This window comes from Grampus griseus (genome assembly GCF_964374135.1).
Source record: "Grampus griseus genome assembly, chromosome: 10".
Taxonomy (NCBI): Eukaryota; Metazoa; Chordata; class Mammalia; order Artiodactyla; family Delphinidae; genus Grampus; species Grampus griseus.
In genome coordinates, this window is record NC_139004.1 from 41,139,217 (window position 1) to 41,154,128 (window position 14,912).

Consider the following 14,912-nt stretch of genomic DNA (forward strand, 5'->3'; position numbering starts at 1 on the left):
GGGTTTTTTATCATAAATGGGCATTGAATTTTGTCAAAAGCTTTCTTTGCACCTATTGAGATGACCATATGGTTTTTCTCCTTCAATTAGTTAATACGGTGTATCATATTGATTGATTTGCATATATTGAAGAATCCTTCCATTCCTGGGATAAACCCCACTTGATCATAGTGTATGATTCTTTTAATGTGCTGTTGAATTCTGTTTGCTAGTATTTTGTTGAGGATTTTTGCAACTATGTTCATCAGTGATATTGGCCTGTAGTTTTCTTTCTTTGTGACATCTTTGTCTGGTTTTGATATCAGAGTGATGGTGGCCTTGTAGAATGAGTTTGGGTGTGTTCCTCCCTCTGCTATATTTTGGAAGAGTTTGAGAAAGATAGGTGTTAGCTCTTCTCTAAATGTTTGGTAGAATTCGCCTGTGAAGCCATCTGGGCCTGGACTTTTGTTTGTTGGAAGATTTTTAATCACAGTTTCAATTTTGGTGCTTGTGATTGGTCTGTTCATATTTTCTATTTCTTCCTGATTCAGTCTTGGCAGGTTGTGAATTTCTAAGAATTTGTCCATTTCTTCCAGGTTGTCCATTTTATTGGCATAGAGTTGCTTGTATTAATCTCTCATGATCCTTTGTATTTCTGCAGTGTCAGTTGTTACTTCTCCGTTTTCATTTATAATTCTATTGATTTGAGTCTTCTCCCTTTTTTTCTTGATGAGTCTAGCTAATGGTTTATCAATTTTGTTTATCTTCTCAAAGGCAGCTTTTAGTTTTATTGATCTTTGCTATCATTTCCTTCATTTCTTTTTCATTTGTTTCTGAGCTGATTTTTATGATTTATTTCCTTCTGCTAACTTTGGGGTTTTTTTGGTTCTTCTTTCTCTAATTGCTTTAGGTGCAAGGTTAGGTTGTTTATTCGAGATGTTTCCTGTTTCGTAAGGTAGGACTGTATTGGTATAAGCTTCCCTCTTAGAACTGCTTTTGCTGCATCCCATGGGTTTGGGTCATCGTGTCTCCATTGTCATTTGTTTCTAAGTATTATTTGATTTACTCTTTGATTTCTTCAATGATCACTTCGTTATTAAGTAGTGTATGGTTTAGCCTCCATGTGTTTGTATTTTTTACAGATCTTTTCCTGTAATTGATATCTAGTCTCATAGCATTGTGGTTGGAAAGGATACTTGATACGATTTCAATTTTCTTAAATTTACCAAGGCTTGATTTGTGACCCAAGATATGATCTATCCTGGAGAATGCTCCATGAGTACTTGAGAATAAAGTGTATTCTGCTGTTTTGGGATGGAATGTCCTATAAATATCAATTAAGTCCATCTTGTTTAATGTATCATTTAAAGCTTGTGTTTCCTTATTTATTTTCATTTTGGATGATCTGTCCATGGGTGAAAGTGGGGTGTTAAAGTCCCCTACTATGAATGTGTTACTGTCGATTTCCTCTTTTATGGCTGTTAGTATTTGCCTTATGTATTGAGGTGCTCCTATGTTGGGTGCATAAATATTTACAATCGTTATATATTCTTCTTGGATTGATCCCTTGATCATTATGTGGTGTCCTTCTTTGTCTCTTCTAATAGCCTTTATTTTAAAGTCTATTTTGTCTGATATGAGAATTGCTACTCCAGCTTTCTTTTGGTTTCCATTTGCATGGAATATCTTTTTCCATCCCTTCACTTTCAGTCTGTATGTGTCTCTAGGTCTGAAGTGGGTCTCTTGTAGACAGCGTATATATGGGTCTTTTTTTTGTATCCATTCAGCCAATCTGTGACTTTTGGTGGGAGCATTTAATCCATTTACATTTAAGGTAATTATTGATATGTATGTTCCTATTCCCATTTTCTTAATTGTTTTGTGTTTGTTATTGTAGGTCTTTTCCTTCTCTTGTGTTTCTTGCCTAGAGAAGATCCTTTAGCATTTTTTGTAAAGGTGGTTTAGTGGTGCTGAACTCTCTTAGCTTTTGCTTGTCTGTAAAGGTTTTAATTTCTCCGTCAAATCTGAAAGAGATCCTTGCTGGGTAGAGTAAACTTGCTTGTAGGTTTTTCTCCTTAATCACTTTAAATATGTCCTGCCAGTCCCTCTGGCTTGCAGAGTTTCTGCTGAATGGTCAGCTGTTAACCTTATGGGGATTCCCTTGTTTGTTATTTGTTGTTTTCCCCTTGCTGCTTTTAATATGTTTTCTTTGAATTTAATTTTTGACAGTTTGATTAATATGTGTCTTGGCATGTTTCTCCTTGGATTCATCCTGTATGGGACTCTCTCTGCTTCCTGGACTTGATTAACTATTTCATTTCCCATATTAGGGAAGTTTTCAACTATAATCTCTTCAAATATTTTCTCAGTCCCTTTCTTTTTCTCTTCTTCTTCTGGAACCCTTATAATTTGAATGTTGGTGCATTTAATATTGTCCCAGAGGTCTCTGAGACTGTCCTCAGTTCTTTTCATTCTTTTTTCTTTATTCTTCTCTGCAGTAGTTATTTCCGCTATTCTATCTTCCAGGTCACTTATCCGTTCTTCTGCCTCAGTTATTCTGCTATTGATCTCTTCTAGAGTATTTTTAATTTCATTTATTGTGTTTTTCATCATTGCTTCTTTCATCTTTAGTTCTTCTAGGTCCTTGTTAAAGGTTTCTCGCATTTTCTCTATTCTGTTTCCAAGATTTTGGATCGTCTTTACTATCATTATTCTGAATTATTTTTCAGGTAGACTGCCTATTTCCTCTTCATTTGTTAGGTCTGGTGGGTTTTTATCTTGCTCCTTCATCTGCTGTGTGTTTTTCTGTCTTCTCATTTTGCTTATCTTACTGTGTCTTGGGTTTCCTTTTTGCAGGCTGCAGGTTTGTAGTTCCCATTGTTTTTGGTGTCTGTCCCCAGTGGCTAAAGTTGGTTCAGTGGGTTGTGTAGGCTTCCTTGTGGAGGGGGCTAGTGCCTGTGTTCTGGTGGATGAGGCTGGATCTTGTCTTTCTGGTAGGCAGGTCCATGTCTGGTGGTGTGCTTTGAGGTGTCTGTGGACTTATTATGATTTTAGGCAGCCTCTCTGCTAATGGGTGGGGTTGTGTTCCTGTCTTGCTAGTTGTTTGGCATAGGGTGTCCAGCACTGTAGCTTGCTGGTTGTTGAGTGAAGCTGGGTGTTGGTGTTGAGATGGAGATCTCTGGGTGATTTTTGCCATTTGATATTATGTGGAGCTGGGAGGTCTCTTGTGGACCAGTGTCCTGAAGTTGGCTCTCCCACCTCAGAGGCAAAGCACTGACTCCTGGCTGCAGCACCAAGAGCCTTTCATCCACATGGCTCAGAATAAAAGGGAGAAAAAGTAGAAAGAAAGAAAGAAAGAAAGAAAGAAAGAAAGAAAGAAAGAAAGAAAGAAAGAAAGAAAGAAAGAGGATAAAAGAAAATAAAGTAAGGTAAAATAAAATAAAGTTATTAAAATGAAAAAATAATTAGTCAGAAAGAAATTTTTTTAAAAAGTAGAAGACAAAACAAAACAAAACAAAACAAAAAACGGACAGATAGAACCCTAGGACAAATGGTGAAAGAAAAGCTATACAGACAAAATCTCACCCAGAAGCATACACATACACACTCACAAAAAGAGGAAAAGGGGAAAAGATAATAAATCTTGCTCTTAAAGTCCACCTTCTCAATTTGGGGTGATTCATTGTCTATTCATGTATTCCACAGATGCAGGGTACATCAAGTTGATTGTGGAGCTTTAATCCGCTGCTTCTGAGGCTGCTGGGAGAGATTTCCCTTTCTCTTCTTTGTTCGCACAGCTCCCGGGGTTCAGCTTTGGATTTGGCCCCGCCTCTGCGTGTAGGTCGCCAGAGGGCGTCTGTTCTTCTCAGACAGGATGGGGTTAAAGGAGACGCTCACTCAGGCCGGGGGAGGGAGGGGTACAGAAGGCAGGGCGAGCGTGCAGCTTCAAAGGCCTGGCAATCTCTCTGCTTTGCCCTCCGTACCCCTGTGGCTGTGCTCTCCTCCACAGCTCCAAAGCTCCACCCCTCCGCTATCCGCAGTCCCCGCCCGTGAAGGGGCTTCTAGTGTGTGGAAACCTTTCCTCCTTGAAGGCTCCCTCCCACTGGTGCAGGTCCCATCCCTATTCTTTTGTCTCTGTTTATTCTTTTCTCTTTTGCCCTACCCAGGTACGTGGGGAGTTTCTTACCTTTTGGGAGGTCTGAGGTCTTCTGCCAGCGTTCAGTAGGTGTTCTGTAGGAATTGTTCCACGTGTAGATGTATTTCTGATGTATTTGTGGGGAGGAAGGTGATCTCTACATCTTACTCTTCCACCATCTTCCCCCTCTCTCCTGCCATAGCATCTTTAATGTCAGTTCTGCGTGCTGTTTTAGCTTTGATTGGGCTCATCAGAGAGTGACAAAAGTCCAAAATGATAGTGACTTAAATAGAAATTGATTTCTTACCAACAAAACTGGAGGTGGATCGTAGAATTGCACTCCTTGGTGTTGGATACCCAGGCTTCTTCCTCCTTGTTCTATTTTCCAGAGCCTTTATATCCGAGGTCATATAATGGTTCAAGAAGCTGCTGCATGTCCATCTATATCCAAATTCCTGCCAACAGGAAAATTTTAAAAAAGATCAATAAAAAGGAGTAAAATCAAGTGCCAAACGTCTCTTAAGGAAGAGTTCTCAGAAGCTGCCAGTGACACTTGTGCTTACACTCCATGGGCCAGAATTTAGTAATGTGGCCACACCTGGGATCCAAGGGGGACCAGGAAATATAGTCATTTTTCTGAGCTTGCAGGTACTGAGCTAAAATTATCACTACGAATAAAAGGAAAGCCTATTCAAACGAGGAGCCCTGGAGAACTGGCACCACCAGCCATAGCGTGGTCACTGATTATTTATACGTACAAGAAATTAGATTGTTAAAAAAAAAACAGTAACTAGCAAATTATCAAAGCATAACTCTTTCAGAGTTAAGACATCAAGGCAAATATTGAAGATGAAAAATTCATTTTGCCATCAACAATGAAAAAGTTAGCCTTTTCCCTGCCAATATCAAGTACCTTAGAAGACATTTCTTAGTACGCATGGCCACTGACCTTGGATTGTGAAGGTCAGAAGAGAATGATGTTCTCTGTTGCCTTCTTCTGATTCTCAGGTCACTCATTATCCAAGTTTAAGTGGAAGTAAATGCAACTAGGGATGAAGGGAGTGATTCACTGAGTGGATATTGTGTAGATATGGGCTTTTTTTTTTTTTTTTTTTTTTTTTTTTTGTAGTATGCGGGCCTCTCACTATTGTGGCCTCTCCCGTTGCAGAGCACAGGCTCCAGACGCGCAGGCTCAGTGGCCATGACTCACGGGCCTAGACGCTCCGCGGCATGTGGGATCTTCCCGGGCCCGGGCACAAACCCGTGTCCCCTGCATTGGGAGGCGGACTCTCAACCACTGCGCCACCAGGGAAGCCCCTATATGGGCTTTTAATAAGAATGTCCTGAATGTCCAGAATTTGATTGGTTTGTTCTCAAGCTGTTCTGTGACTAGGTTTCCATTACTTTTAGAGATTTTGATTCGATTAAAATGCACGAATTATTGTAAAAAATTCTCCAGTGTTCACCACTGAATTTAATTCTTACATTTGTTCACAGTATATTTAATATTTAAATTGAAATATTAAAGCAGGGAGACTATTCAAGTTTGACTAATATTAATTTTGAAATAGAATTAGATTATGACTCAAAATTTTCAACATTATAATGGAAATAATTAAAAATGCCCATATGTAATAGTGTAAAACTTTTTAAAATTAAATTTCTATCTTAAACCACTATCACTTTGGAATTTTTGTCTCTGTCAGCTGACTCGCTTGACTTTTTTGCTTTATGAAGCTATCCTTTGACCAAAAAAAAAAAAAAAAAAATCATTTATTGAAGCCAGACTTCTATTACCAATTCCTAAAAGCTGTTATTCTGTGGTGTTTACTTTTATTTATAAGCCCTTAAAAACACTCTTACTTTATAGGGGAATGAAATAATTATGGAGTAATGAGATGTAAAATTTGCCATGAGTTTATTATATCAGATCATCTGGTATCATAAGGTAAATAAAATTGTAAGGTAATATGTGCTTACTGGGCCTCAAATCCTATGGGTTTATTTTTAGGAAACACAATATTAATTAATTGGTAAAAATCATGACAGAGCCAACAGGTGAGCTTCATGAATTGACCTGGTTTAGTGGGTTGGTAAATATGTTTTTAATGAATATGGCATTTTTCCTGTTGTTTTCTATTGCCTTATCTTATGGAGAAGGATTATCCTTTCATAGATTTTTATTTTTAAACAATAAATCATAAGAAAATAAGTGCATGCTGTCATTATAATTTAATTTAATGTGCCTTTGGGAGGAAAATGATATTTTAAAGTGATGAAATCTACCAGCTAGATATGTATCTCCTCATTATTATCAGATATTTATGGAATACCTCCATGTGCAAAGTTCTCTGGTCAACTTTGGAATGGGGACATCAGATTCTGAATAGCCTAATCCTGATGAGATCTGTCTGAAGTCATAGTTATATCTTTACTGTTTCCACAGAGCAGAACGGAAATATCCTAGTTCTGCTATTAAATTAGAATTATAAAGTGATAAATTAAAATAACAGGGACACTCTAGCTATTTTTCTGGAACATGAGGCAACTTAATACTATAAATTCCTAAAAGCACACTGATTAGCCAATAATAATACAATTGGAAAATATCAGTAATGTATAGGGTACGTGTATCTCTGTCCCAGGTAGAAAGGCTCTTTTGGAGAATTAGTCTATGTTCCTGGAACTATCTACTCAGAGCAGTAAATTTATTCTGCTCCAATTCTATGGCCAATCTGATGGCACAGGAATATAAAATCACCTGAATTTCTAGGATTTCTATGATACTGTTCTTTAAGTTATCATGTAGATACCCTACCATGATCTGCTTAAAGATCTGGCACTTTTCTTCTATCACCTAAATAGCAGTGTTTTTAGTAATGAAACTCAGGATTTAATCACTTTCTTATCAGATGATAATAGTTTTTTGAGTCAAAACTGAACTCTTTCATTGAAATTTGAATTTATAAATATTTTGGATGGATATCTTTTCAAGCAGAAGTGTACATTTAAAATTTTCCTTTATTCTCTTAAGTTGTTTTATACTTGTCAGAAGTAATTTTGCAGGGCAAAATATTGGATCAGTAGCCTGACTTGTTCAATGAACAATCATAAAAATTTTCAGTAGACATTTTACTTCTGTTGCAAAGTACCCATTTATTTCTGATAAGGTGGCTAAATGATAAATGAAACACAGTGTTAAGAAATCTAATATCTGGGTCTCATCTCAGGGGTATTTCTTATTTAAGTGAGAGGACTTAGTATGTCATTTAACTCTTAGAGGTTTGTTTCCTCATTCGTAAAATAGAGTAAATAATATTTTCCCTGATTATATCACATAAAGCTATTGAGAAAATAAAACACTTTAAAAACGTTAAAGCACTCTCAAAAATTATGTGTGTGTGTGAATGTATGTGTATGCATAAGTGATAGAAAATTAATAAACACATCCTTATTTTGTTGGAATACTGATTATTTATGGAAGTGAAACTTATTACTCTTTAGGAGATGGAAAGAAAAAAACCAGGTTATAGGGCTTTAGACTTTCTTTGAGTGACATGAACAGAGCAAGGTCCATAGGTTTAATTTGCCTTCTTGGAAAGAGAGAAGCTGAAACCGTCAGGACCTAACATAGACTCTGAAGACATCTTGGCATTCATTGTATGTTTGACATTACATGATTTCTGAAGTTCTTTTTATTCTTCAAGGATTTTATAGCTATCCATCAATTTATCCCAGTTTTGTTTCCCAATAGCTGGTACAAAATTTGTGTTTCTTGGGGCTCCAAGTGAGTTAATGCATATTTGTCACAAATGCATTGTTTCCAAATTAATTTCACATCCGAAGTGCACACACTCTCCAATGTAGGAGAGATATAAAAGTAAACATTGTTTATGAGGCCAAATTTAAATAACATCATGTGGTCTTCCACAGGGATGACCAAAACTCTGATTCAAGATGACAGAAACAATGGCCGAAATTATTGCACCATATGGTACCACATTCTATGTTTGTTCTTACGATTTTTTACTATATATATTATGATTCCCCACATTGAATTGTCATTTTTAAACATAGAGTGAAATAGATATCTTACACAAATAACTCTTTTCAGGGATGCCATTCAGAAAATTGAATGTACAAAATAAAAAACAGTGACAAACATTTTAAAAGGGCATGGTGTTTTCTCATAATGGTTTTTGGAATATATTTGAAAAACACTGACACCTCTGCTTCTACTTCTTCTTTAGGCTTCTTTACCTGAAACAACTGATCTTCCGGAATTCTTTATTGCTTCTTACAAATGGCCTGGATGGACCCATGGCCCATTGGATCAAAAAAATTGTGCTGCATCCTGGGCTTTTTCTACTGCAAGTAATAAAATCATTTTAATTACTTCCTTATAAATCTCCCTTTGACTCTAGATCTTGGCATAGTAATTAAAAGGGTTTTTAATTTAGAACAGTTAAATATTAACATTTGGTCAATTTAAAATCTTACTCTGGCCAGAGAAAGCAGCCTGAAAATGATATAAAAATATGTTTTTACTCTGAAAATTGGTGTTTATTTTTAGCATCTAATTTTAAATAGAGAGTAGATCAAAAGAGCAGCAAAGAAGTTACCAAAATTTATTTGCTGTTTGAGAGTTAAGGCCAAATAATAAGAGTATAAAGTTCCTCTTTACCTATAGTACCATCTGTAATCCTAATATGTATATCACACAGACATATAATTCTTATGTTCTTTTTTCTTGATAAGATCTGCAAGAATATACTTAATTATTAAACTAGTAGATTTGATGTAAAGTAAGAATTCAGAACTAATAATAATGGATTAAATGGGTTTTATCTCATTTTAGATAAAAGCAACTATGTAGATTCTGACTCTAAAGTGATATAATTGATCTTCTAATAAGAGTAGTTTCCAAATTAGGGTTGCTCTTGCTTCCACTGTGTGAGGAATACATATCTCTGTTGCAGCAACTTTCATATATTTTCACAAGTCCAGTAAATTGATATTCAGGTTAATCCCAAGATTTGGTCTCCAAATTATCCTCAAAAGCGTGTTGGTTGTATTACAGCAATTAAGACTAATATGACATTGATTGTCTACTATCAAAGATCAGTTTCATAAAACTGTGGTCTAGGCTTAAAAATAATTCCAAAAGAGTGCTCAAAAGACTAAGTACTGAAAGCATCATGAAATAAGTTCATAAGCTCTGAAGTGTTGCACTCCTTGGCACAGAGGAGTGCTGATCCTTTGTCTAAACATCATCACTTCATAGTATGAGCTAGTTCGTTCTAGAAAAGATACATTTGGCTGAACTCACCTCTGGAGCATCTCCATCTGTTACCTCTACACTAATGCCTACTCCCCCAGTATAAACGTTCTCTTGACCTCTTTGAGCCCTATTCTAGTTGGGTGGGGACAGATTTAATCATATAAATCATTTGTCATTTTATGTTCATGTACTTAATGTATTACACCTCCTAGGGGTTATATAAGAATTTTACTTTAAGGTAGACCAGTATTTCCGAACATGTCTTAGGAAAGACATTGGTGGTAAAATACTGAAAGTAATTTACTAGGCTGATTTGGCCTGTGTACTCTGGTATGCCCAGGTCACAGCCCCATAGATGGCCTCAGCACAGGGCTAAGTCTGGATTTGTCCCTCTACCTAACAGATGACACAGTTTTGTATCCTGTGTATTCAATACATCAAATCAGGCTGATGCTATTTTTTTTTTAATGTGTTAAGTAAAGAAGAGAATATTCTAGGGTCTCTTAAAGACCTAGAAAATTGTCAGGCGGTTGTAGTTAAAATAAGAAAAGTCTTTCAAAGAAGCTAAAAACTATAAAATGGGATAAATACAATTTTAAAATATACACACATATAAAAATATTGTTATGCAGCCAAATAAAATTCAAGCAAGATGTCAGAAGTTAATAGGTGAAGGAGTTTGAAATGGTGAGGGCAATACATAATGCAGAGCAAACTTGGAGACAGAATAAAATAAGCAGGGAAAATAATAGTGTGGGTCTCAGAGGTAAAGCCCAATGAAAGTTTTCAGAGAGAGAGTGGAAAGCAATTTGTTGAACTGAGTCATTCTTAAATCTTCTGACCTTTTCCAAGTATTTCAAGTGAATTTGGATTAAACCTTCACTGAGATTCAGAAATGTCTGTAAAAAAGCAATGTATTGAAGATCATCACAATTTAAACCCTCATCCTTTAGTTGAAATCTACAGATTCATGGGGCTGGAGGGGATGTTAGAGGTCCCCTTTTTCAAGCCTTTGGTTTTGTAAAAGAGGCACAAAGAGGGGAAGTGACCTGACCAAAGTGAAAGGCGAGAAGTCTCGGAAGTGATCCCAGAAGCCAGGCTTCTGACTCCTTCGGTATTATTTGTGAAAGTCTTTTCTGAACCAAGAATAGTTACACTAACATTTAAAAAATATACTTGATTCTGAATGCTTGTACTGAAAGTTGAAGCATCAAAGAATTTCTATTTTCTTTTATGAAACAGGGAATTATTTCCTTGAGACTAAAAGAGATGGTGGTATAATGGCATTTGCTCTTATGAAATGTACCTAGCACAAAATAGATGGGAATTGAGAAGGAAGTAGGAGGATATAGATTCAACACACACTGAGTGTCTAAAATGTGCCAGCAATTACACTACAGAATTGTACATATGCTGTAGTTACATAAAAAACATGTATATGCAGAAATACATATGTAAAGGAATTATTTTAAAATGAATTATTTTAGAATAATTCTAAACTAGCATCTTGAGGGGTTTCAGTACACAGATAATTTTGATGAATGAAAACAATAACTTCTGAGAAAAGTGCATAGATAGAAGGAAGGTTATGACTTTGTTGCCTTTCATCAAAAGTAAGAGATTAAGAACAAGACTATATCAGGTCTCCAACAACAACAAAAAATCTGTACCAGAATATCACTGACTCCAATTTTCTTGTGATCTCAACACACATATTATCATGGTAGCATGATCAAAATGCTCACGTAGTAGTTTTCTGCCACTGGTTGATTCATTTCCCTAGTCTATTATTCTATGAGGACAGTATGATGACTCTTTTGGTTTTTGTTCATTGTTGCAATTTCTACTGCTTAGTCCTGTGCCTGTCACCTAGTAGGTGGTCAACAACTGTGTGTTGGGGAAAGGAACAAACTGATTAACAACAACCATGCTAGGGAATTATTTAAACAAATAGAGGGTTCAATCACAAAAGGTATATATATAATATATAACAAGGTGAATTCCACATCTACTAAGATAAGATTAGGATCATAATGTTCAAGAAAATTGTAAGCATAAAAATGTGCTATGTAGCTTTTTGATAGTTTATAATGTAGATTCATGTTAGTCTCGATTAGTTTAAAAACCAAAGATTTAATTTATTCCAATACATCAGATTAACATGGATGAATTTCCAATTAATATTTCTATGATCAGTTTTTCTGATTTCCTGAGTTTAGTTACATTCACTTCAAAAATATATTTTAAGCCATGATTATATGTTTTAGGTACAGGAGATATAAATGTAAGATATGGCTCTTGCCCTCAAGGAGTTTCACTTGGCAAATTTCTTAATGAAAAATTCAGAAGTATATAGAACATGAAAGGAACAAGGAACTAGAGAAGTCTGTGAAGTTGGTAAGACAATGAAGCAATGCCAAAACTGGACAAAAACTGTAACTGAAATGATGACACAGTTGAATTTGTTGGAATACAGAGATATATTCATCACATTTAGCCTTGATTTTTAGTTACGTTAAGTTTCCAAGACTAGCTTAAGATTCAAACAAAAAGCGCTATGTAAATTCTTGGCAATACCATTTGTCACTTGACTATTAATCAATATTCTCTTTGAAACAGGTGTAGCAGCTGACCGCATAGCGATTCAGTCCAAAGGTCGATACACAGCCAACCTATCCCCTCAGAATTTGATCTCTTGCTGTGGCAAGAACCACCATGGATGCAACAGTGGAAGCATCGATAGGGCTTGGTGGTACCTGAGAAAACGTGGGTAAATAGCTGCCCAACACACGTCTCTAGGATTCTTAAGAGTGTGGCTTAGGTTAGAATAAGAAAACATATATATTAAGAGTTTCCCAAAAAATTTACAAATATATATGCTGTATCTATATAAACACATGGATTATATTTAAGTATATACTATATTTGGTGTCTATTGAGATTATAAGCTATTGGAAACAATTGTTTGAAGAATGTATATATTTCTAGCTAAATTAATGAAGAGTCAAGTAAGCATTGTCTTCTTGTGGCTCTGACCCAAATGGTTCTACTGAGTTGCCACGGAAGGAGAAGAGTAGTTGACATTGCTGATACCTCTCTTGAGAACTTTAGTTCCCCAAGTAGATGAATAAATAATCCCAGGTAAAAATTAGGTTAAGAATCAGAGGAATAACATAAAAACGTCCTGTATAGTTGCCACAACTCATGAACATCATTGTCACTATCCATCCCATCTGATGAGAAGAGGCAGGTTGCATTTCTTTATGCTCATGTAGTCTGATACTCACACAGCATCCTCTGTCACCTATAAGAACTAATCTACTTAAAAGCTGAGATATCTGTCTAAGGAAACTGCAGCTGATAACTAGCAGTAGATGTATGTGTTGCCCCTGTGTTCTTTCCTCCTCCACTGAGTGATCTGGGTCTGCTACAGAGAAGTTAGGTGCTATGAGAGAGTGGGTGTTAGGAATTTTATATAAAGTCCTTTAAAATGTTTTTCTTATGTTTTGCCTAATAAGTTGGTGCTTAGAATGGACAATTTGGGCTAATACCTTCCTGGTGTAGTAGTGCTTGGTTGGCCTCTGTTTTGTACTATAATAAAAATTAAAGCCTTTTAGGAGTTTAAAAATATAACAACATGAGAGTCAGTGAAATCTTATTGTATTAGTCTGGTCAGGTTAACATAACAAAATGTCATAGACTGTGTGGCCTGAACAACAGGCACTTGTTTCCCACAGTTCTGGAGACTGAGAAACCCAAGACTGGGGTGTTAGTCAGTTCAGTTCCTGGTGAGAACACTCCTCCTGGCTTGTCTTCTCGTCATGTCCTCATCTGGCAGAGGGAGAGCGCTAGTGTCTTTTCCTGTTATAAGGGCACTGATCCCAGCATGAGGGCCCCACCCTTATGACTTCATTTAAAGCTAATTTTCTCCCAAAGACCCCCATCTCCTGATACCATCACATGGCAGTTAGGGTTTCAACATATGAATTTGGGCTGACACACTTCAATCCATAGTCCTCATTGTCCCCAAGTTGAGACCTTTTTAGGAAATGGCTTTGTTTTCATCATGCTCCTTTGCTCAGATTCTCTTACTTTTTTGAACACTATTGAATTTTCTTGAGGCAATTCTACCAGATAATTCCATGGCCAGCTCAACATTGACTATCCATAAAATCAATTCCATTGTTTTATTTTCCTTACTACCTGCTTCTATATTCAATAAATTATGTTAGATTTGGATCCAAATAATTTGTACTTTTCAATGTTCAATTTCAAAATAAGAAATCAAAATTATTTTATTGTTTGTATAATGTATATATCTGATAACTTTCTACCTTATTAACTTTAATACTATGTTAGTATATACAATTCCTTCTAAAGTATCATGAACTACAGACACATAATAATTGAAGTCTTATGAGAAGGTATCTATAACTTAATAAAAATGTAAAAAAAAACCCTTAATTCTAAAACTTACATAATTTATCAGAATATTACATCTGAGTATGATAAAGTTCATTCTCTTTCACATTAAATTTGGCTCTTCTACATTATCATTATAGATGCAGACTTAAGGAGTCCTTCCCCTATTAATATTACCACAGATTTAATTGATGAACAGTTTTCATCTTTGGAAAATTCTATTCAGTCGATAAATTTATTTATTATAATGGATTTGAGCAAGATTTTAAAATATTAAAAAAATGATATAAATGAACTTATTTATAAAACAGAAATAGACTCACAGATTTAGAGAAGGAATTTATGGTTACCGGGGGAAAGGGGTACAGGGGAGGGATAGATTGGGAGTTTGGGATTGACATGTATACACTGCTATATTTAAAATAAAATGCCTTTCCATGAAAAAAAAAATTATAATGAAGAAATAGGAATGGGGTGGGGAACAGTTAATATGATTGAACGACTATGTTCAATGTCATTAAACTTGCATGTACATAGCCAGAATAATTTACAAATGTTTTATTCAGTAAAATTGCATATAGATAGGTAACTATGGCATTTTCCTAAGTATTACTTTGACATCTTTGCTTATTCCTCATAGACTGGTATCCCATGCATGCTATCCACTTTTCAAGGATCAAAATGCTACCAATAATGGCTGCGCCATGACAAGTAGGTCTGATGGGCGGGGAAAGCGACATGCCACCAAGCCCTGTCCCAACAGCATCGAGAAATCCAATAGGATCTACCAATGTTCTCCTCCATACAGGGTCTCTTCCAATGTAAGTCTGAATCGCAAGAATTAGAAAGAGTTAACTTTCTCAAAAATATATACTACTGTTATTAAAACTATTTAAAAACTAGTATATTCTAAAATAATGCTATGCTTTCAGGTATAATTTTTGATATTCTTAAGATGTCTATTAAAGACCTCCAATTTGGGTATAATTTTTGATCTTTGTAGTATTAGCAGTCCAAATGATTGCCTTAAATTCAAAAATGCCCATGGAAATAAAGTTTTATAATTTTATGTATATATATGTATATACATATATA

General features: G+C 35.6%; 1 protein-coding gene across 1 annotated transcript in view; it reads left to right on the plus strand.

Annotated features, from left to right (window-relative positions):
• TINAG (tubulointerstitial nephritis antigen) overlaps window positions 1-14,912 on the plus strand; it is a gene marked incomplete at both ends in the record, with an annotated part of 93,923 nt that overhangs the window by 25,114 nt on the left and 53,897 nt on the right. The window contains 3 exons of the mRNA XM_082664424.1: window positions 8,365-8,488; window positions 12,015-12,165; window positions 14,458-14,638. Of these exons, the coding sequence (XP_082520550.1) occupies window positions 8,365-8,488; window positions 12,015-12,165; window positions 14,458-14,638 (456 nt within the window). The remainder of the gene's footprint in view (window positions 1-8,364; window positions 8,489-12,014; window positions 12,166-14,457; window positions 14,639-14,912) is intronic.